This window comes from Mangifera indica, chromosome 14 (genome assembly GCF_011075055.1).
Source record: "Mangifera indica cultivar Alphonso chromosome 14, CATAS_Mindica_2.1, whole genome shotgun sequence".
Lineage (NCBI taxonomy): Eukaryota > Viridiplantae > Streptophyta > Magnoliopsida > Sapindales > Anacardiaceae > Mangifera > Mangifera indica.
Genome location: NC_058150.1, coordinates 2,055,582 through 2,079,608, shown reverse-complemented (window position 1 = coordinate 2,079,608; position 24,027 = coordinate 2,055,582). Strand labels below are relative to the sequence as shown.

The following is a 24,027-nucleotide window of genomic DNA, read 5'->3' as shown; positions in this document are numbered from 1 at the left end:
TTTTGTCCAGGATATGTATGTTGTTTTAGTTAGCTTATACCAAAGCTTTTATCCCAGTGTGGCTGCAGTTCTTGCACTACACCCTGAGGTATGTCATTGCTAGCATTTATTTTCTATTTATGTACGTCTTTTTTGTTACTTGCTCCAGGATCTCCCTTCTTCTAGTCTTCTTTGAGCATTGCTCTTAAGTCAATCGGAATTTTTACCGATTACCATGCTTTTGAAACCTGATTTTAGTAAATTTTAAGTACCCAGAATCGGGAGATGTTGGAACATATGATGATAATTTTCTGAATGGAATGTGTTGGAATGAAATGCATAATGACTATGAATTTCTGCATTATCTGCGGCTCCGGTTATGGTCAAATTTTCTGCAGTAAGCCACTGAGCTATGTTGGTGATTGGCAGACACACCAGGGGCACAGCTCTGAATTGTGATTCTTAATTGCAAGGAAAAACTAATTTTATAGTATTGGTACAGGAATAATAAGATATTAGGATAATTTTTTAATATTGAACTGACTCGATAAATAAAGAAGAGGTAATCTAATTGCAGAACCTTTTACAAATTACTATTGAAATTGATATTAAAAATTATTGGGCTAATGACAATTTCATCCTCTGTATTTTGAGAAAATACAATGCACCCAAAGGATATACATGTATGAGTGAAATTCATCAATATACTACATAAATACTATTTAAAACTTTTCTTTTCAGCCCCTATTTCTTTAAATTTTATTGTAACTATACAAATACTAATATTTATTAACCGATTTTATGTAATTAAATTATAAGATAAGAGAAATCATAAGCCAAAAACAATTTAAAAAGTATACATTTTAATTTTAATTATTCTACTCTATACAATTTAAATGTAATTTATAAGTTAATGGAATTTCATAATTCATTTTATGGTGTATAAATTACATATGCTAATCTTGAGACAAGCCTCATCCTTCTCACAAAGAGGAAGACTCGCTCAATTCCCATCTTCAACCTTGCAACCCACATCAAAATTTCTTCCAAATTAAGTAAACCAGTGGATTTGCACACAAACATATTGCATTCTTTTGTTCTTGTATTGCTCTTAAACCAACTGACAAGTATCACACCACCACAACTGCCACCTTTTGATTGTTATTTTATCATCCATGCTAAGACTCAAGGCCAGATTTTTCCCTTCTCCGGCCATCCTTTTAGGCTTCGGCTACCATTTTCTCACCTTTCAATGTCGTCACATTATCCCGCTTATCCTCAACAGCCAGAAAATTATTCATCCCCCCCAGTAGTAATTGTTTTGACTGTAACTCTTCTCGCGTTCCTCTTTGTGGGATTTTTTACTATATACTTTTGTAGGTGTTTCTTGGAAAATATTTTTAACACGATGAATAATCGTAATAGTCCCTCAAGGAATGTTGTTGGTTCTTCTTTTGTAAGTCAAGGACTTGATCCTTCACTTGTACAATCTTTCCCCACCTTTGAATACTCATCTGTTAAAGAATTCCAACGCAAAAAGTATGGCTTGGAATGTGCTATTTGCTTAGCAGAGTTTGAGGATGATGATATGCTCCGATTGATAACTCTTTGCTACCATGTTTTCCATCAAGAATGTATTGATCTTTGGCTTAGATCTCATAAAACCTGCCCGGTTTGTCGTAAGGATCTTGATTTACCTGACCCTTCATTTGAAAAATCGCCATCCCTTGTCCGTAGCAATTCCATGAATGATATCAATGGAACTAATGTACCATTAGAAGATGCAGTAAGCATTGTTATTAAGGACAATGAAGAGGAAGAATGTAGAGGAGAAAGTGTTGAGCAAGGGGCTCCAACTGATGCCATAATTAAACAAAGTGAAAAAGGAGAAAATTTTGAGAAATTTTCAAGGTGTCACTCAACAGGACACTCAATATTAAGAACAACACAAGAGGAAAACAGGCATACATTGAGATTGCCAGAACATGTGCAGATAAAACTAACAAGGGGGCACGAATGGACAGAAAGTTGTGTTTCATCTGCGGACTTTTCAGACCAAACACCCACCAGAAAATTTTGAGGTTTTGGTGAGGCTACAGGGAGTTCTGCCAGAGACATCGATAGAGTATACACCTTTTGTTCTTTTCTTCTCATTCCGGACATACTTATGGAATCATAGGTGATATTGCCTATTGGGTTTGCCATCACTTGAACTATTAGGCCATACAAATAGTAAGTTACTTGAGTTGAGATTATATATTGACCCTGCAAGTATAATTTGTTTGAAAAATGAAGGTATATGTTTAAAGCAAAGGGAAAGCTAACTGCTACTGTAAGTTTACAGGGTCATTACAGAAAAATTTTTGGAGGCATATGACTGAATGTCTTTTCTTTTTCAGATTGTGTTGAGTAATCCAACTTTTATTAGCATCTTCACTGCTTTGATATCAGTTCTGAACATTTTCCATTTGGGATGTGGCTCAGCATCTCAGCACACTCTATCTACATGCTCGCTGATAAGTTGTTTACATTAGTTAAGGCTCCCTCTGCAACACTTGTAGTGGCTCATGAATTTTGCTACAAATTCTGTCAAACAAAATGCAGAAATCATGACACTGAAAAGTCACAATATACATAAAAACAATAGCTTCTTTTAAATGCTAGGCTGAAGTGCCTGTAACTGCTTACCTTCTACGAGAAGAAAGCATCGAAATTGTTCTTTGTTTTTGTTAATGGCCAGCGGCATTCTGCATAATGCATAAAAATGCACAATTTATTCTAGATCAGCGTTTAATAACTTAATATATGTAGCTCGAGCCATTGAAATTTTTGTAAAGAAAGAGTTTTTTTCTTTTTCTTTTTTAAATAAGGGTTTCTTCTCACACCAAATTGTTAATAATACTAATGAGAAGTATAATAAATCCAAGATGTAAGCCTCTAGAAGAAGAGAGAGTAATGAGACATTAAAACAAGATATTTTTTAATGTGGTTAAATTTCTGTTCGAAAATCTATATTTACAGTAATATTATAAGAGTGTTTTAACATAATAGTCAAATATTATTAGTATTGCTATGTATTTCATATAGTAAAGTTATTGGACTCTTCACATTTATAGGACAAATGGTATAGTTATATATAATTACCTTATTGAATGCTAGTACAACAAATAATCTAGACTTGAGTTTCAATTCTAACTATGGAACAAGATAATTGCATACTCCACATTTGGTAGAAAGTGATTTCCTTTCCCGTTAGGATTCAAAACAAAATATGAATGTATTTCTTTAGTCAACGTGATTGATTATGTTTAGAGAGATTATAAAACAAATTAAGTGAAGTCTTTTCTTTGCAATTATGTTCAGCTTATGATTAATCATTTGTAAGTTTGACTAATGAAAAGTTTAACCCTGTCTCAAATTATAACAGACAAAACATTTTTGTCCCATGTGAACAACAATTCAATAAATAATTAATAATGTTTGAAAAATAAATATATATTTGTCTTGAATCGATATGATCATGAGTTGTATTGTATTAGACCATATCCGACACATTTATCATGTTATTCAATAAATAATTAATAATACTTAAAAAATAAATATATATTTATTTTGAATTTGTATCGTGTTAGGTTATACCCCGGACATTTGTCATACTCACGGGTCATGATTGGCCAAACATTAGACCTTGTGGGCTCTTGAACCATACCTTCGTATATCTTGATTGACCTGTCATGTTGTGCAAATACATCTCCTTTATTTTTCTACTGTATAAGATCGACCCTAAAGCCCAGCCTTGGCCCGTGCCTTTTTAGAGCAGGCTTGCCCGGCCCTTTACCTGTCTAGTCATGGTATTTCCTTAAAATGTTTATATATAAAGGGAAATATTTGACTTGACTAGCTTCTCAGATTTGCGTTCATGGCCTCTCTCAATCTCAACAAGCAACTCAAAGAACAGTAAGCACACTCTCTTTCTCACAAGAAATTCTCCAACTCTTTCTCCATTTCATCTAAATCTTACTTCTATTCTTCTCTTCTCTTCAGATTCGTCAGCAATTTGACCGGATCTTCTTTTACCAAAATCTTTGTGCTTCTAGCAATTGTTCCTGTAAGTTTTTGCCACATTTGCTTTTCAGAACTTACTCACTGCCTCATGCCCTGAGTGATTGACATTTTATTTTGATTTCAGACTTCAACACTTCTGCGGCAGGCCTTCAACTCCTATCGCTCGATTGGTAACTTAAATTTTAATCTGTGTTTGATCAACATTAACGAGTTATTAATCTTTTTTTTTTTTTGGTTCAGACGAGGCGTCATCGAAGAAGAAGGAGAATGATGAGTTAGTTTTAGCTTCCAAGAAGTTTTGGGCTTACATTGCTACTATTGTTGTGGATTTTTTCTTCATTGTTGTTCCCATGCTTTTATTTTTCACTGTAAGTTCTGTTCTTTCTTGCATTTCCTTTTTTGTTACTTGTTTCTGCATTACAATTGTTGTTCTGTTTTCGCTTCGGAACAGATTCTATCAGATTGGGCCTATCTAGGATGGTTTTTGTTGTTGTTAGTATTCTTTTCCCTAACAGGAAAAAGGTCAGACCTCGTAACTCATGTACTTATTTAATTTTTAAGTTGGGTAAATTATAGTTGTTTGTGCATCATTAAAGAAGGACCAGTTTAGTTTGAAGGATATCTAGATACCTTTTCCTACCGAGGAGGTGGGCAACACATTTTATAATAGAGGTTTTTTTTTTTTTTAAAAAAATTTGAGGGGAAAGTTATGATGGTTTCATCAATTTTGGGATGTTTTCAACGAGTTATGAACCTATATTTGCTGTCTACATTTTAGCCAAAGCCTGAAGGGATCAAAGGTTTTTTTTTTTTTTAATTTTTGAGTTGGGAGAACTCAGAATTCAGACTATCGCATGTGGTTGAGTGGCCATAGTTCATTTTACTGGCTAAACACGGGTATTGCTGCATACAGATTTGTTATTTCTCCAAAACCGGGAGAAGGGGCTGATTCTCTCAGGCCTTTTATATCATCATACCGAGTTTGCACGGTATATATATATATCATTCATTCATACTTTGTATACTGCTCTATTTGGTTTGAAATATATTTGTATCATGTCACTTTTTGTCTTGCAATGGGGATGATTGCTGCAGATGTTTATGACATGCTTGTGTATCTTGGCCGTCGATTTCAGAATATTTCCCAGAGAAAATGCTAAGACTGAGACTTATGGTACTAGTGTGGTGAGTATTTACAAGTACTACCGAATTTCTTTGCAGTGTTTCTGCCATCATCGTCATCATTTAACAGAAGTTGTTAGGGTGAAAACTTCAAAATAAGAAAAAAAAAACCATTTCTGCATTTGTTGTCTAAAACATCAACATTAAATTATTTAAAGTTGAAAAGAGCAAAACTTTCTTAGCATGAAAGTCTAGTTCTGATTTTAAGTTCAAAACAGAGCAATTGAGAAAGATAATTGACAAATTTGAACTTTACATCTTTTTGAGTTCTATATATGACACAAGATGGGAAATTTAAGAGTTTAGCATTTTTTGTTGTAGGAGCTTTGAAACAATAAATTGTATATTTTGAGAGACAACAACTACTTCTGTATCAATTTGAATGAGTTAATGGTTAGTAGTGCTAGTTATGTCTTGCAAGCAAAGTTAAATAAATAAGTTATATCTAATCTTTTAACTTTCTCCTAATCAGGATCTAAATATTGCTATAGAAATATTATGTCATTGAGAAAATGTTTTAACACGATGTGGTAAAATTCTAGCTATCTCAAACCAAGTTGTTAATGGGAAAATGTTGGTCAAAGCTTTCAATTCTTTTTGTTTCGGTGGTTGTTACATGTTAATTAGGCTGCTGCACGCTGTCATTTTTTAGTTCTGGCAGTTTCCCTCAGTTTTGGAAACTTTGTTAGGTAGCTTTCATTCAGTTTTGCATTCTGGTCAATGCTGAGTCGATAATAACTTTTAATTTCATGTTTGGTTAGTGGAATCCACCTTTGAATGGGATGAAGATTCCTATACTCTAATATATAGGAGCAAGAATTCCATACTGTGGGCTAAGGAATCTGAGTTTCACCATATTATAATTTAGCTCCCTTTTTTTCATTTATTACATATTAATATATTTCTCTTTTCAACTGACATCTTATTCCTGTTTTGATTGGTTCAGATGGATCTTGGGGTTGGCTCCTTTGTGGTAGCAAATGCAATAGTATCACGGCAAGCACGGAATGCCTTATCAATGTGAGTCTTTCTGTGCTTTACTATCTTGATTCTTTGACCATGTTGACACTAACTTCTTTCTTTGTGCAAGGAGAAATGGAGAAAGGTCAAGAGTATTATGAGAACAATGTTTGCTTAAGGCATATGTTTTGTGGAACTCCACTTAGTCATTATCACTTATCTGTAATTGGTGTATAATTATTACTTTGTATTTCACTTTTAATGTATATTTACTTGTGTGCATGCTTGCGCCATTATGTCTGTATTGATAAACAACTGAGTGATTGAACCTTAGTAAAGACTGAATGCAGATCAACTGTAGATTGTTTGCTTGAGTTAAAAAGTTGAATCTGGTGTTTGACTTGAATTAGGTCATTTTCATCCAATTGGTTGTTGTCTATTGATCCAATTCCTTTCAAAATGAATATATTGGTCATCGATACGCATGTTTTCTGGAATTTTTCAACGGTTGTGATAGTTTCAAATTATGTAACAGCTGGGTAGGAATTCATCCAATTGATACCCACCAAGTGTTGTGATGGGCTAAAATGCAAGTTACCTGGAGAATATGTGATAATGATAATAGTTTCTTTTCTTAATTTCAAATCCCTACTTTGTTTTTCCTTTTATTATTCTGGCAACAATTTTCATTTTCCCACTAAGTGCCAGATTTGTAGTTTCGGTTATTGAAATACATTGATTACTTGATGCTGTGTAATTCCTATCATGAATTTATGATGATATCAAAAGTTTGCTTGTTTATCCATGCTTCTACAGAAATTGGAAAACTGCACTTAAAACTACTAGTCCATTGATATTGCTGGGCTTCGTTCGGCTTCTTACTACTACAGGTGTGGACTATCAGGTAGAAGATATGTATATTTTTAATCTTGTTAATATTTATTGTTATCTAGATTCCTGCTTTTTTGAAGATATTGCTTTATTCATTTGCATCATATGAGAAAAGGTATAATAACCAAAAAGGTAATTTAATAAATTAAGTTTTCCAACCTTGAGGGTAAAATTAAGTGGTACGACCTGTGTTTTCCTCCAAGAAGGTTTACAGTTAGATTCCTCAGACATTAAGAGTAGGATCATCAGGGAAGTCTTTAAGAGGTTAATTGATTTGATTATATTTCAGTAGACTGTAAGGGGATTTCTTAGACAAGTCAGATATTCCATAGACAGGCATGAGACTAGAATGCACACCATGGATGGGGATAATCAGAGATCAATTTAAGAGGTTAAAGGCGATTCTATAGATTTAAGTGAATCTAAGTGACGTTTCTTGCCTTCCTGAAATATTTCCCAAAAAAAAAAAATCCTTATAATTTTTCCAGCTTTCAGCCAAATGCAATCTGGAACAGAGTTAAGTAGTATGTACAGCAAGCTTGATCACACCAACTTTCAGTTTTTTTACCCCATTTAGAGAGAAAAGCATCACATCTGATCTCTTCTATTTGTTCTACCACTGTTTTCAGAAATTCTGAAGCTCTTGAACTTTTTGCCTGACGGTAGGCCCAATTTTTTAGAGGCTATTTCCCAACCAATCAAGTTCAAAAAAAAAATTGATCTACCTTAGGCAAATTAATTTGTGTTATTATATTCTTTAAAAAATTAATTTTCAGTTTGTAAGAAAAATTGAATTTCCATTGGATAATGTTATCTCATTATCAGAACCAGAAGGGAAGAGGATTGTCTTCTGCTAAATTGAGATGGGAAACCTCAATACTATCCTTACCCCTATAAGCTATTGATCAAATAAATTCACATGATTTATGAGCTCAGCAAATTCTTGTTGGGATCACTGAAAAGCAATCATAGTATGCTGTTATATGAATTTTACCATTTACATGTTTCTGACCTGAAACTCTTAGCAGTTAGCGAATACTGAAGTTGAACTTTCTAGTCATTCATGGATGTAGTTTAATATTAAGCCTTCTTAAGGGTTAAATGTTATGATTGTAACATCATTATGCTTTTGTACCTGAAACTAGTTTTTCTTTAACCCTGTAGGTTCACGTTGGGGAATATGGAGTGCACTGGAATTTCTTTTTCACACTTGCTGGTGTATCAGTTCTTACATCTATAACAAATGTTCCTCCTAAGTATTGTGGAATTCTTGGTTCTTTGGTTCTAATAGGTATATGTTCAATTTAATGTCTATATATAGTTATGCCTCTGGAAAGTCATTTCTGATTAATGTTTGCCAAACTACTGGACTTCTTCAGGATACCAGAGTTGGTTGAATTGTGGATTAAATGCGTATCTGCTTTCTAACGAAAGGGGAACAGATATCATAAGCAAAAACAAAGAAGGGATTTTTAGCCTATTTGGTGAGAAACATTTGATAGAATATTTATTAAATTTGTGTGATTATGCTATGCATTCTCTTTCAAATTGGAGCTGCACTTTCATATGTGAGTTGCTTGTGCATCTAGACATTATTTGATGTTTGGGTGCTCTGAAATATTTTACTGTTAAAATGTAAGGAAAAGGAATATTAGTGCATGCACTTAAGAGTTCTTGCGTTCAAATCCAAGTCATTCCATGATTGTGTGGGTTTAGGGCAGGTTGGAGAAGTCTGAAAAATTTTAAAGAAACCCTCAAAACATGACAATTGCTTAATCTGGTGAAAAGGCAAGGAGATATTGTAATTATGTTAAATCTGGTGTCAATGGGAGGCTGCGCGGGAATAGATGGAGCTAATGATAATACTGATTAATGGAGAATAACAATATGTGTTGCATTTGCATGCATGATTTGACCATTAACAATATGTGTTGCATCTGTGTGCGTGATTTGACCATTAACAATAGATGTTGCATGTGTGTGCATGATATGACCATTCATGCTTGTCCTTGCACGTTATCAATGTGTTGTCTCTACAAAATTGTTAAAAGTATTTCAATGATTTGTTTGACTTGCGGTTGATTTCTTTCCAAATATATGTAAGGCTTAGACATATATAAGGTCCATAAGGCTTAATAAAGATATATATCAGTATCTCCCTTTTGCTTGTTCACCTATGCAAGAATATTTTTCTAGTTTGTCCATAGGTCAACAATTAACATAATTTTTTTCTTGAAAGCGTTAGATGTGTCTATTTACTGGAGGTAATGCAAGATTTATGAATTAGTTTGACCTCTTATTAACTAATGACATGGGATGTGATGAATCCCCTCCATATGGACCTCATGTCGCTGTGAGATTCTACTACATTTTTTAGTAACGAAAATTTCAAAATTTGAAGAGAAAGTAGTTTTCATTGTGTTTTGCATATATTCTGTCTTAGAATTTTATTTCACTATTGTAGAGAAGAATAAAGTGTTGCTTTTATATATTCAGGCATGTAAACTTTACATAGTAGTATCAACAATCACTATCTCAGATAAAAAAAATTTATTCAAAGTAATTTTCTGGTAAGCAATCTTTGTCTAGCTATTGACTATTATTATTCTCAGGATATTGGGCCCTCTATCTTGTTGGTGTCCAGTTGAGTCGCTATCTTTTTTTTCAGAACGGTTCTCATTCCACACGGAGAAGCAATAATATGACATTTGTTAAAGTCTGGCTTGTTGCTCTTCTGTTATGGTATATCTGTCATCATGATATAATCTGAATCCTTACCATCTACATGCTTGGCCTGAAGATGGCCTTCTAACTCGTTTCTACAATGCCTGTTTCAGGATATTGACATTGCTTGTGGACAGACACATTGAAAGAGTTTCACGCAGAATGGTATAATCTGCTGTTCTTGTTTGATTTTGTGAGATCTTTCATCTACAATATTGATGAAAATAAAACAAAATTTACTTTTGCAGTGCAACCTGGCTTATGTTACTTGGGTGTTGTCTCTGAATTTACAGGTCATTCATATTTCCACTCTAATTTAGTTCTTATTTGATGGAATTTCCATTGTTAATCTGATATTGGGTTCCTGACAAAAATCAAACTGTTAGTGAACACCAAGATGATTTAAAATTTTTTATATATTTTGATGTCATTTGTGAACTTTAAATCATGCAATGTGTTTTTCTGTGTTGTTTGAATTCAATTTGTTTGTCTTGAGCCATTTTCCTTTTTTTTTCCCTATAGACTATTAGTAGTTTGTAGACATTCTGAATCAGTAGAATCTTAATTCATATATAAAAAGAATCTTTGTTACCATATCAACTTTATTCTATCATCTGATATTAAATTGCTCCTATGTGTTTTTTTGAATGTTTTAGCGATATGCTGGAACTAGGTTATCAGTTTTAGTGTGTTGCATATATTTACTTGGTATATCTGGAAATAATGGTGTCATTTTGTGTTGATAATTATCATTCCGGTGAGTTGAAATCTATAATGCTTGAATAGGAGCTGTGCTATTTAGTTAGAAGTATTTAGAATCCTGAAACATGATTCTTAATAAGAGTTTATTTCATACAGCTCTTTGTGGGATCATTTAATCTTAAGCATACCCAAGGTTTTCGGAAAATATAGAAAACCACCTTATAACTATTGAAACCCCCCCTGAGACAAGGATTTTTAATAATCTGAGGGAGTACTAATAAGTATAGGTAGTTTTGTTTAATGGTTTTCAAAAAGATTGGGTATGCTTCATTTAAACAATCCTGCAAGGGGGTTGTAAAATAAATGCTGTTAAATAATTTTAGATTTGATTTTTACGTTCAACTTACGGTATGTTAGTTTAGGAGATTTATAAATTCTGTTGTGAATCATGGTATCTCCCCTCCTTCCTACCCTGTTTCAGCCCAGTGGCCAGGAGGTGATCTATGACAGCATTCTTTTTCTCTCTTTTTTTCTGCACCTTGTTCAGATGAAACATTATTCTACCATTGGTTAGGTGATTTAGTAGACTAATCAAGGGCATGCCATTTGCAACTAGGACAAGAAAAAAATTGAGATAATCTGACTGCAAAAGATGAAAATCGTGGTCTGCAATATCTGAAATTATGAATAGACCTTGAGTTTAGGGGTTACTATTAAAAAGAATATGCTTAAATGTTACTTTAAAATTGGGACCAACTGACATACCAAATATAAATCAAGGAACCAAGCCAAAATGCTGCATCTATTGGAGAACTCAAGGGGACATGTGAATTGGGGACAAATGAGGTGGTTTAGAAGTTGGAATGGAAGAATAGAGCAACAAACAAATCGTAGCTCTGAATGCAACTGTGTATAGGTCAATGAATTCTGTATAATATTGTTAAAATAAAATAAAATGTTAAAGTAGAGCCCGTGTAAATGCTTAATCGGAAGTACTCTTTATGTCATTTGTTGATCTTGTCTAGTCACTATTAGTACAGTCAATTAGTTTAGAATCACCCATAAGATTGATTCAAATGTTGCGTTCTTTTATGCCATGTAAGCACTGTAGAATTCTATTTTCAGCTCTGTAGTGAATATGAATATCTCACTAAAACATTATTGTGAGACAAATTTGGATTTCTCATAAATTTGATTGGAGTTACAAGAATTTACATCGAGGAGGAGTGTTGAAACAATGATGCAACTTGTAGCCCAAATGAAGACATGCAAGGAAGCTAGGTAGAAGAACCAAGTTCAACTAAATATCGGCTGCAGTAAACAAAGCTTGGACTGCCTCCTTCATCCGATTATCATCTTTGCAGCCTTAGGAGAATTGTATTTTCTATTGTGTAAAAAATGTTATAAATAGGCACTTTGCTGTGCAAACGTAATTCAATTCCAATTCCAAAAAAATTGGGAATTGAGGCTACAAGAGTTATCAAGCTCTAAGCCTTGTATTACTGATAAAGTAGATCTATATCATTCTAAAATAATCATCAATGGATAGAATGAATTATCTGTTTCCATGGTGTATTAGATTGCATACGTCTTTATGTACTAATTCAAGTAAGTTGTTTGCTCTCCATGCTTTTCCTAATGGAAACGATTGACATTGTTACTTGCCAAGTAGACACTAACAACTGGAACCCTATTATTTTTACTTATTAAAGCCTTTTCACTGTTTAACAATGTGCAATAATTTAATTTTATTTACTGAAGTTAGATATCACTGGTTTGGCTTGTTTTAGGTTTGGGCAGGGGCATTATGCCTCTGGATATCTTCTAAGATGGAGTATAACACTATAACATATGCTTGTATGATCTTTTGTTAGCTTGTTAGTTGATTCTTTTTATTTTTATATGATGTATAGCTGACAGAAATTTGTTCATTTTTCAGCTTGTAGGAGGCTTCATGATATCTCAGTACTTCCCTGTGTGCAGAATTACAGCACTTGAAGAAGCATTTAACAGCAATTTACTGGCTTCATTTCTTCTGGTAAGCATGACTATCTGTTATTCAATTCTGATATGTTTGTCTTACTTTTCAAGTTCAACAAATAATCTATGGTGTTCTCGTACAAATTATTTACGCAGGCAAATCTGTTCACGGGGCTGGTAAATGTGTCAGTCGATACACTGTCTGCCTCGTCAATCTCATCTATTTTAATCTTGTTTATGTACTCATTTACCCTGTCTATGATAATTGGGATCGCACATTTTTGTGGCATAAGGTTAAAATTTTGGTAGCTTCCAGAGGTCCAATAGACAAAATATTGTAAAATGAAGATCCAGAGTTTAAACAGAACAAGAATCTCTTGAAGCAAAATATTCAATCTAACTTTCCATCTATGGCTAGAAATTGCCTAACTTTATCAGCTCTGGCATTGAGGCACATGAAACCTTGATTTCTTGCTGTTTAATGTGTAATGCCAGTAGTACCACCTCTGCCAGGACCATTTCTTTCATGTATGAGAATAACACCATCGTACGAACATTGAAAGATATTTGTACCTAAGGCACATGGATGTTAACATGCCGATGCATGTGTTTCGTGTTTGCCCATATGACTTTTGAGTTTTGTGCTTTTATGTAATATGTTTGCTTTATACACAATTTTAAGTGTATAATTTGGTATTTAATCATTTAATTATATATTATTTATATATCCAATCACGTGAAATTATAGGCAAAAAGTGGCTTTGAGGGGTAATTAACAGATCCATGTCATGGTTCGTAAACTAGTTTCTCAATCTTGTTCTAAATCCAAGGCATCTTGTTTTCATGCATTTGATATGTAATATCATGTAGTTTTTCCTAAGTGTACAAAACGACACCACAAGCCAAAAAGTTGAAGAACGATTTAGCCAGAAATACTAAGAAAAAGGAAGAATAAAATTTAGAAGAAGATTGTGGATGATTTGCATTGGGCTAACGTAAGATGGGATAATCTGGAGAGAGAAGATGAAGGTCACATGGATTCGTCTGCAAAAGGCTGACAGCCTGGAAAGGACCATCGTCCAAGGTCGACAAACACTCCATCAGTCCTCGTCGCCAGTCAAGGCAACACTTCCCACTGTTTGTAGTTTTTACCTGTTTTATATATATATATATATATATATATATATATATATATATATATACCCATACATACATGAATAGCAAATAAGTCCGATTCAATTAAATATATAAATAAGTATATATTTAATAATATTTAATTATATAATAACATATAAATATATATACATTTAAATATTTAAAATAAACATACACAATATTTTCTTTAAGTTTTTGCAGGAGTGATCATGCATCCCACCATTTGTACATACGAGCATCATGATTGTTGAAGAGAACTTTTTTCTCTTCTTGAATCATACTTGTGTTCAAGTGCTATACTTGTCATGATATAAAAAGATTGTGATCCAACTAAAATCTCTTGATTTTCAAGTTTGATGTTGGAACTTGGAGCAAGTTAAATTACATGGGCCAAAAGACGTGTTACCGTATGAGGCATAGTAAAATTTTAAAGTTCTATCCTCCTACTTTTAAAAACGTAAATATTTTCTCATAAATAAAAATTTGTCAAAATTTTCAGTTAGGATTAAAAATATAATTATTATTTAATAATAATATTTAAAAAATAAAAGTTTATATCATTTTATTTTCTTAATTTAAAAAACTAACAATTTTTCTTCAAAACTATGTTTTGAAAAGTGATATTTTTTCCCTACCTAGGGTTTCGAATTTTGCCGCACAAATTTCTGACGAATGATGGTCAATCTCTCTCCCTCCCGACAACATATATCCCCCTAATATTTTCTCTTCAATTAATGATATCTGAATTCAACAAAATCCAGATGAAATCCATTGTTGTCCAGACAAAGTCAAATGCGACGAGAGTCCAAAGGAGGAGTTATTATCCCTTAAACGAGGACAATTTCATTTGGATGATAAAGGTCTAGACAAAAAATTTTAACTCTTCCTTTGGATTTCGTCAAATTCATGCATTGTCAATCAAAAGGTGATATGTCACCAAGAGGGAGAGAGATTAACTGTTATTTGCAGTGAAATTTGAAACCATAGGTGGAAGAGAAATATTACTTTTAAAAACTTAATCAAATTAAGAGGATGGTATAAACTTTTATTTTTTAAATATTATTATAAAAATATGATTTTATAAAATTTTAATAGATTTTAACTAATAGATAGATATTTTGTTTTAAAAAATTAGAGAATAAAACTTTCATAATTAATTATATCTTAGGTGGGAACAAGTCTTTTGGCTGGCTACGTTTGTACAGAAGAGAGCCATGGACATAATGATAAAATCTTCTTGTCCATGATCAATCATTCATTCCACATAAATAAGGCCACATTAAAGTTCCTTTCTGGGGTCAATAAAATTTTCAGGACGATTGTAGTCCTTCAATTTCTGACTGCATCCGTTTCTTAGATTTCTCTTTCTCAGCATCAGCAGGGCTGGCAATTGACATCACAATGAACCCTTCTGTAGGTATGTCTGGTCATCAAGTGCCAAAACATCCTCCTAATCTAACTCTAATTATTTCAAACAAATAAAAATTAAGTTTAATAATCGATGTGATAATTATTATATTGATTAAGTTAAATTTAAATTTAAAATATTATAATAGAGAATTTGAACCTCATTCTCAAGTTTAAAATCTTAGTTATTTACCATCAAAACTGTCCTTTTAGGAGATAGGGTTAAGAGTTAGAATATAAAGAGAGAGGATGATGTGAGGAGTAGACTTTTCATTTTTCACAGCTTGTTGGCGTTGTTTGTATGCATATTTCTATGTAGAATTGGGGTCCCCATGCATCAACTATCTCTGTCAGTAATGTTGACAGCATCTATGAAATCGAGAAGGGAAACCAAAACTAGCAGGAGTGACAAGTGAGTAGCCTCTTTCTTTCCTTTTCCTTCTCTTTTTGTGAGCAGAAAAGAACAACACCTTTTCTGCTCCTCTCACGTGCAACACGTCTCTCCTCTCCTCATTTCCTTCTATTAATCCCATTTTAATTTCTCTTATCTCAACTTCCTGAGTATAGGCAAGGTAGTTTGAGACTCATTCTCATCATACTAAGATTATATCTTTGATTTATTTAATATCATGATGGTAAAATTAGTCATTAAATCTTGATTTGACCTCCAAATAGACAATTTAATTCAGATAGGATCGTCAAAACCGAGGGAAAAAAAAAGTTACAGAATTGCTTTCAGCTAGCTATATATATTATGTATGAAACTAAGTTCCTGGTGTCAAGTCGTTAAGGTTTCATTTATAAGAAATGACACTTGAAGCTCTTTCTTCTAATGAGTTCTTGAACTTCATCATCTATGATACTATCTCTGCAACCCCATATAGCAACCATGATTCTTTAGAAACCGCAGCCGGTTTCTCATTGGGAAATGACAAAACAACGCCTCAAGTTCTTCAAGACCAAGTTCTTAATATTGGTGCTTTGAATGCCTCTTCGTTTTCACCAATGACTAGACAACGTCGCGCTGGGGGAGTCGAAGCATTGGACAAGAAGCAGCACCTGGCAGTGCAAGGGAGGAAAAAGAGAAGAAGAAAGCCGAGAGTTTGCAAAAACAAAGAGGAAGCTGAGACACAAAGAATGACACACATTGCTGTTGAGAGAAACCGCCGTAAACAAATGAATGAGCATCTTGCTGTGCTGCGTTCACTCATGCCTGAATCTTACGTGCAAAGGGTTTGTCTTTTTTATCTCTTTCTCATCCCTTTATCTCCCCCTATGCAAGTTAACTTCCATAGAAAAGTGTCGCTTGAGAGCCTCCAAAGGAGTTGTTTGAATGTCAATAAAAGAGATTCATACATAAGAAGATATAAGTTTAAATTTTTTTAAGTAATATTTCAAAATTTTCTTTTAAATAACATTTCAAAAGTAAATTTTTTATCTGATGTAATGGTTTGTGAGATTAGTCAGTCTGAACGGATAGTCTAATTTGGATGAGTTTTCTCTTTAAAAAAATAAAAATAAAAATAAAGTGCCATTTGATACTTAAAAGCTCCAATTATAGTATTTACATGGGATATTGAAGTATAAATTTTTTCTAATATGCTTCTAAGTTAAATTCAAATTTGAGTAGTTAAATTTTCTGTTGATATCTTGGGCACAGGGTGACCAGGCTTCCATTGTAGGAGGAGCTATAGAGTTTTTAAAGGAACTAGAGCATCTTCTGCAGTCACTTGAGACTCAAAAGCTCCAATTACTACAAAATAGAGAAAATGCAGCAGCTGCTAATAACAAAGACAGCAGCTTCTCTGTCTCTGAAATGGTGCCACCACCTTTTGCACAATTTTTTGTGTACCCTCAATACACATGGTCTCAGATCCCTAACAAGTTTACATCCAAGACAAAAGCAGCCATAGCTGATATCGAGGTCACCTTGATTGAAACTCATGCAAATCTTAGAATCCTTTCTAGGACAAACCCTAGACACCTCTCTAAACTAGTTGCTGGTTTTCACTCGCTTCAGCTCTCCATTCTTCACCTTAATGTCACCACCATGGACCCATTGGCCCTCTACTCTATCAGTGCTAAGGTATGTCCTCAATGTTTTTCTCCAATCATATGCAAATTTAAGAAAACCCCTTCTTCACGCTTCATTAATAATTGTATTTCTTGTATGAGGGAAATGAGGGCAGAAAAGTGCCTGTTTCCTAGTAGTTGTGGTGTTTACCAGATTCAGAAACTAACAATATTATATGTACATACTTTTGAGTATTCAAAATAGGTATATACATGTGATTAGGTGTCATTTTATTATTAATTTAAAAACATCCTAATACATGATAATACATCATTTGTATATCTATTTATGTACTCAAAATTGTATATGTATAGTTTCATTGTTTAGAAATTATGTCTTGGGATATGATAATGAAAATCAAAGAGTTTTAGGCTAAAAGCTAAAGAAGGCTGTAATGCAGGTTGAAGAAGGATGCCAACTGACTTCAGTAGGTGACATAGCAGCAGCTGTTCACCACATGCTTAGGATGATTGAAGAAGCTCAAAATGTTGATGGATTATCAATAATTAATTAGTTACCCATAACCAGTACTCTTGGGCTTGTAGTCATGGTGTTTCTTTTTTTCTTTTCAGAAAAAAGTTGCCCTTGTTTTTTAGTGTATGGCTTATATTAATGCTTGTCTTTTATCTCCCCTTCAGAATAACTTGTGAGTTTTGATAAGGTTATTTTGAAAAGCACTTAGGGTTTTTAGGGTTTCACTCCAAAACAAATTTAAAAAAGAAAAAAGGAAAGTTTCAGTGGTCCATGCATGACAATTTTGGTTAATTTGTTTGTGATGTGTTTAGTAGTGTGAAAAATGTAACATACATAGATTAAACTAACAGGGATTTATTTTGATTACATATAAGAGATGTTATGTGTAGTTATCATCAGTATCAATTAAGTAAAATGTTATGCGTACAATCCAGTTGTATCAACTAAATGTACAGACTGATGTAACATCTATGTGGCATATGCCACATCATTTACCACATCACAAAATTGCCACATCATCCCCATATTAGAAAAATCTAAATCCACAACAGCATCTCCAGGTATGTATCACAAGATATGGCTAAAAATATAATGTTATTATTGAGAAAACAGGTGTTGAAACACAGTTGTGGATTCTATGGTATTTTTTTTTAAATATTATACTGACTCGACAATTCTGAGATGTGGTTATGTCATATCAGTTTGTACATTTATTTGATACAATTGGGTTGTACATGTGCCTTATCAACTCTATAACATCATAACACTTTGTTCACTAATATATGTAATTATGTTGCAGCCCCATAAAAATCAAAAAGTTTCCATGGTCCCTGTAATCTCACTGACAAAGTTTGGATAATTTGGATGTTACCTGTTTGGCAGAACAAAAAGTACAAAATACATAGTTCTTTAATATTCTTTATTGTTTATATTTATCCAATATGACCCAATTTAAGCAAGAAGCAAAGATATTACAGACAAAATAATATTACCAAGTAACTGGGTTACCACACAAAGGAACAAACAATTGTCACTATTGAAAAAATGTAATACCTTCTTTTGTATGTTGTTTTGAGATTGAATCAATCTATTTAGAAAGATAAAACTTAAATTTTAATGATTAAATTTATAATTATTATATCATATAAGTTAAGAGTTTAATTTTAAAATATAATTAAAAAATTTAAATCTTTATTTTGATATTTGAAATTCTTCAACTTCTATTGTTCGATCTATCTGGAGAGAGCGTAATTCAGTATAATTCCTTTCTCTCCTTGGTAAGGAAAATAATGGAAGGTAGGCAGTGCATGAGGTGCACGGGGGCATTGGAAATTGTGAGAAATTTTGTGGTTTTGAGAAAAGCTGCGAGAAGGGTTTTATGGGTTCAATGCATCTAGGCCACTGATGTTGATTCTAAGCAAAAATTTTTGTTTCTTTGCGTGGGATAAATCTGCATTCTCATTAAAATGATCATGTCCTCCTGTGGTTCTCGACAGAGACACTGCATGAAGAAAAAGAGGTAGATCTTGTCATTTGGCTAACCTACATTTTCCACATTAATTTTCAGTGCCTCTAATCATAATCTATTCTGAAATCGTATAAAATTACTGCATTTTTTTTTTTCTGTATAATACAATTAGATTCTTTTTCTCGGTATTGGCAATTTTCACTGTAGCTGTCAATTTTTTTTCTACTTTATCTAGTGTTTTTTCTTTCTCTTGGAAATAACGGCCAAGAATAACTTTTTTTCCGGTAATGCTCCGTGTAAATATTATTTTAAATATTAACAATAATGTATAATATTTTTATCCCATAACTGTGAAATCAGTAAAAATATAAAAATATGAAACGAAAGAGTTGAACCCAAGTAGTAAAAGTTCATTAAGATTTAATTAATTACTTATTTAAATCATAAAGAACTGGAAACTATGCTTATTGGATGATTGTGAACAATTTTATTTGAATTAAGGTTGTGTTTGTAATGACTTTCCTATATAAATCCATTTGCATGCACAAGAAGACAAGAGGTACAGTGGGATAATCCGTTTGCATGCAATGCTCATTGAAGCTGCAGCTTTTCCTATTCTTAGCCCAAGACAAACCACATGGTCGAACCAGGTAACTATAGGCCCGTGAAGACGAAGCCCATGATTTAACTGGTAAGTTATTGATCCGTAAGGTAGAAACAAATTATTTATCCCAATTTTAGCGTGATTTGGAATAATCGAATCATATATTATATCATATATTAAAATTTTAATTTTTTATTTTGTATATGATATAATATATTTTGTTCAAATTTACAATACAAGAAACAAGACTTTTGCAGCCAATGTCACTGAATAAAGCTTAGAACCCACCAAATCACTTGTACTACTGACGACCGATTTAAATACAAGACACATGACATTATGGTTCATAAAGTCCTCAAAGAATAATTTGAGTGGTAGAGTATATAAAATCCCCAGGTGAACGAGTTTGGGTTCATAATTCGATGACATTATATTAAGATTAAACCTTTAATTTTTAATTAGAGTAAGGTTTTGTATCATTAAAAAGAAAATAATTCATGGATGCCAAATCATAAATGCCAAAATAATTAGCAAGTTGCACTGAAAAGCATCTATTCTGAAATAGTATTTCTACTACTCCTTGTGTGTTCTCATTCTCTCTGCTGGCCAGACACAAATTCTTTCAAGGATCAGTGTTCTAAAATGTTCTGCAGTTGGATGCGTGAATCAGTTCTTTAAAAACCCGGAAACTTCATTCCACTAAAATTTTCAATCTCAAAGTCAGATTGAAACGGGACAATAGAGTGTAAAAGATGGTAAATAACAAAATATGAATCAAAGGTAGCTTCGTTAAGGGTCTGTTGAGGCTTCTTACAAGTGACAGAATTGCATACCAGAATGAATGCAGAAGAAAATGGGGCACATGGAGATAAAACTAAAAGAAATTAAGCATTGCAATCTAAAGAATGTTAGCGAGAAAAGACACAGAGAACAAAGTTATCACTCACGGAATAAGCTATATATGATTCGAAGACCTCTGGTTTTCTCTTCATTAATTATACTAATCCTTACATTTTACAGTGTCAATTTTTCCTCTTTTTTTTTTTTTTTTTTTTTTTTTTTTTTTTTTTTTTTACAGAGGAATGATTGAGTCTCGCAATCTTCCTTGCCTGGTGAGCAGGAATCTTCCACTTGAAAACGTTCTCTTCATCACAGGACTCCTTACACAATGCAAAGCCTTTTTCTTGCTCATGGCCTTGCTGGTTTCTGCTGATTGTTTTGATGATCCTTCACTTCCACTACATTCTTCCTCTCGAATAATATCTTCATCTCGGTTCATTCTCAGCATATCAGCAATCGAAACCCCGGTTTGACATGAATGATCCATTGAAATTGATCTTCTTATGTGTTGACACCATTCTTTTGTCATCTCCATAACAGCATTTCTCCCTTGCAAATTCCCCAGATCACTAAAAGCACGCAATGGAGTCTTCAAATTCCCATCATTCTGAATTATCCCCTCTTCGCTGAGGCCTCTTTCTATATCTTGTACAATTGCTACATTTTCACTCGCAGCTTGACTATCTTGTACCGAGTCTTGATTTGCCGGAGATTCAATGATCGGAGGTAACTGAGGAGGCGAAGCACTGATGAAAAAGATGTTAGCCCGACACAAAGGGCAATTTGAATGATTCTTAAGCCATGTATCAATGCAAGGAAGATGGAAAGCGTGGCTACACTTCGGTAAAAGCCTAATGCTTTCATCTTCTTCGAACTCACTGAGACAAACTGAGCAGACAGTGCCTTCAATCAAACCGTCTCCCTTCTTGTACTTACAAACTGTAATGGACTTGATGAGAGCATCATCCAAGCCAGCAGTTACAACAAACCATGGCTCATGGAGAGAAGGGTTGTGATCGTCTTCCAATTCTTGAGTTGGCTCAGGATTATTTTCACTTGCTCTTACAGAGCTTCTGTTGCCACAACATTTAGAGATTATGGTGTAATAACTTACCAGAAGAAAAGCACTTGCAATAATGCCGATGATGGCAATTACAAGAGGAGAAAAAGTTAGACTTGAATTGTCTTCAGTGAACTGATTGGCAGAAGGAGGTGGAGGAGGGAAGATTATGTAGCACCATTGTGGACAATGCTCGCTGCAGAATCTTTGAGAACAATCTTTGTTATTCACAAATGGAACCCAAGTTTTGGGATTTCCTATAGAACCCATCACAAACTACAAAAATGTAAAACTCTAAGCAAGTACTAATGGCTGCATATTCTCTTCCTGATAAGCCCTTTAACTCAGAGAACAGAATGGGAGTTAAAGAGTTTCCTGTGTAGAGATTTGTTGAAGAAAGATAAGTAGGTGGGAAAAAAGGTAAAGAAACTAAAGAAAGAAAAACAGTAAGAGGGTTGTCTTCTTGTTGTTGATGATGATGAGTATTTTCTTTTTCTTTTCTTTTTTCTCTCTCTTTTTCCTAAGAAAATGGTTTGTTGACTCAGGGTTATGGTATGATGAATTGGTTGGAAATTGATTAAAATAAATGAAAGGCTTTATTATAGTTCAAGCCAGTAGCAGTTGGCCCCTACAATTGCTTCACCTCTTGTTTGAAGCCGTAAGAACAAGAACTTTACCATATCTAACCAAAAGATCTCCATCAAGATGATTCCATAGTACTTTAATGTATCGTCAAGTTAGGTGTACCAGTCTTAGAACTTCATTAATGAGAGGGAAATTTATAAAAAACTTTATCCCCATCTCTATTTCACCAGGCTTCTAGCTTTTGACGCAAAAATGGTGAAAAATGAAGGCACAAAAAGAAGCGAAGCAAAACAATATTGGACACAGCACATTTGACAGAATAATTGGCTAACTATTAAGCTAAAATGTGTGCATAATTTCTTTTCAGTGATATATGAAAATTAAACTCTTAACTGTCCTGATAATTATTGAATCCAAAATTTTATCTATTTAATGTGATTGATTCAACTCTTAAAAGATGGTTCAGTTCAATTAAGGTTTCAAGTGTCTGTATTATGAATGTATGAAATAGTTGGCATGTGGGGCTGAGTAAATGGCATAAGATTCCATTTGAGAGGAGAATATGTTCTTCAAAAAGACACTGGAGGTAACATCTGTATTTTCCCCTGCCAGAAAACCAAGGGACCAGGGTTTTCTTTTTCGCAAGTCTTAAATTAACATTATATCCCAGAATCAAAAGTGGCCCGACTGCATTAAACTTGTAGACCATTGAATATCAAAAGCAGGAAAAAAGAAAAAAGCATGAACCTGGAATTTATAGTTGTTTACTTGACAACATGAAAGAAAGAATTTTACTATTGCTAACTTTATATTCTAAACTTTATAATACTTAACTATTCTGACACTGTTTTAGGAATTGCAGATAAGGGAACCTAAAGCATTGAACTTGTAATATATCAGGATGGATAGTTCAAAGAGGCATTGCACGTTGTCCGAATTTGTGTATGCACCCAGTTTTGAATACCTGAGTGATTGAGTGTTCAAATGGAGAAGAGCTTTCTCGAGAACCAAGTAGCCTTTATCTTTCTTTTACCGACAAACAAACTTTCCTTTTTCTCATCTCACTTTCTTTTTTTTCATCTCCCTTTCTTTTAATTTCTATGTTCTGTTTCTGACTGGCAATGGTGTTTCTCTCCAAACTCCAGAGTCTTGCCAATTCAACTATGCTTATTATAATTAATTATCATTAAGTGAATGATTAAGACATGATACAATACCCACCTATAATGTCAATGCCATTAATCTTTGTCAAAAGTTTGTATTGAACTTTCCTATGATGCCCAACATCCACCTATAAAATTGTTTAAGCAATACTTGGAGCATTTGACGCCAGTCAACTCGAAGAGGAAATAAAATTATAGATAAAAATTTACATGGTCATCATCTCTAAAAAAGTATTAAGTTTTCTTTATAAAATATATATATGTCGGTAGGGTTGGATTCGAATCGAGTCAAACTCAAACTTAGCTCGGTTCATATATACTTAGCTCGAGTTCGAGTTCGAGCTCGTGAAAGCTAAGTTCAAATTCAATTCGACTCATTTTTTGTTATCAAAACGACGTCGTTTTATATCAAAAATTTTAATTAGAAAATCTGACGAGTAGCTCAAGCTCCATCGAACTCGGCTAAGGTCGGCTTGTTTAGGGCTAGACCGAGCCAAGATCGAGCTTGAATTGACTCGATTCGAATCCAACCCTATATGTCGGTTATACAAAATATTATGCATATCTAATTTTGAGTATTTAATTAAGTATATAAATAATGTATCATTATATGATTGAGTATTATTTATTTTTAATTTAAAATTACTCAATCACATAAATATATTTAATTTAAATATATAATTAGATACTTAAAATTAGGTATATATAATTTTT

General features: G+C 33.3%; 4 protein-coding genes across 6 annotated transcripts; 3 read left to right on the top strand and 1 right to left on the bottom strand.

The window, feature by feature from the left end:
• Positions 1-1,231: 1,231 nt before the first annotated feature.
• LOC123196523 (RING-H2 finger protein ATL29) lies at positions 1,232-2,059 on the top strand. The gene has a single exon (XM_044610587.1). The coding sequence runs from the start codon at positions 1,232-1,234 to the stop codon at positions 2,057-2,059; it is 828 nt and encodes a 275-aa protein (XP_044466522.1).
• Positions 2,060-3,853: 1,794 nt separating this feature from the next.
• LOC123197085 (uncharacterized protein At4g17910) lies at positions 3,854-13,158 on the top strand. 3 transcript variants are annotated; one of them, XM_044611269.1, is made up of 16 exons: positions 3,854-3,936; positions 4,024-4,087; positions 4,169-4,214; positions 4,285-4,412; positions 4,496-4,566; positions 4,958-5,033; positions 5,140-5,229; positions 6,173-6,246; positions 7,003-7,090; positions 8,242-8,368; positions 8,457-8,561; positions 9,690-9,819; positions 9,915-9,966; positions 10,050-10,094; positions 12,443-12,541; positions 12,640-13,158. In XM_044611269.1, exons 1-16 carry the CDS (start codon positions 3,899-3,901, stop codon positions 12,790-12,792), a joined length of 1,386 nt encoding a protein of 461 aa, XP_044467204.1. In that variant the 5' UTR covers positions 3,854-3,898; the 3' UTR covers positions 12,793-13,158. The 3 variants fall into 3 exon arrangements, with proteins under 3 accessions (XP_044467204.1, XP_044467205.1, XP_044467207.1); XM_044611270.1 differs by lacking the exon at positions 4,958-5,033 and having other exon boundaries at positions 5,181-5,229; XM_044611272.1 differs by lacking the exons at positions 12,443-12,541; positions 12,640-13,158 and adding an exon at positions 11,757-12,067.
• Positions 13,159-15,634: 2,476 nt separating this feature from the next.
• LOC123196020 (transcription factor bHLH71-like) lies at positions 15,635-17,762 on the top strand. The gene is made up of 3 exons (XM_044609901.1): positions 15,635-16,278; positions 16,706-17,131; positions 17,520-17,762. Exons 1-3 carry the CDS (start codon positions 15,853-15,855, stop codon positions 17,631-17,633), a joined length of 966 nt encoding a protein of 321 aa, XP_044465836.1. The 5' UTR covers positions 15,635-15,852; the 3' UTR covers positions 17,634-17,762.
• A 2,772-nt stretch (positions 17,763-20,534) lies between these two features.
• Positions 20,535-22,189, bottom strand: LOC123195908 (RING-H2 finger protein ATL52-like). Its single transcript, XM_044609775.1, has one exon. It carries the CDS (start codon positions 21,833-21,835, stop codon positions 20,738-20,740), a length of 1,098 nt encoding a protein of 365 aa, XP_044465710.1. The 5' UTR covers positions 21,836-22,189; the 3' UTR covers positions 20,535-20,737.
• Positions 22,190-24,027: the final 1,838 nt, after the last annotated feature.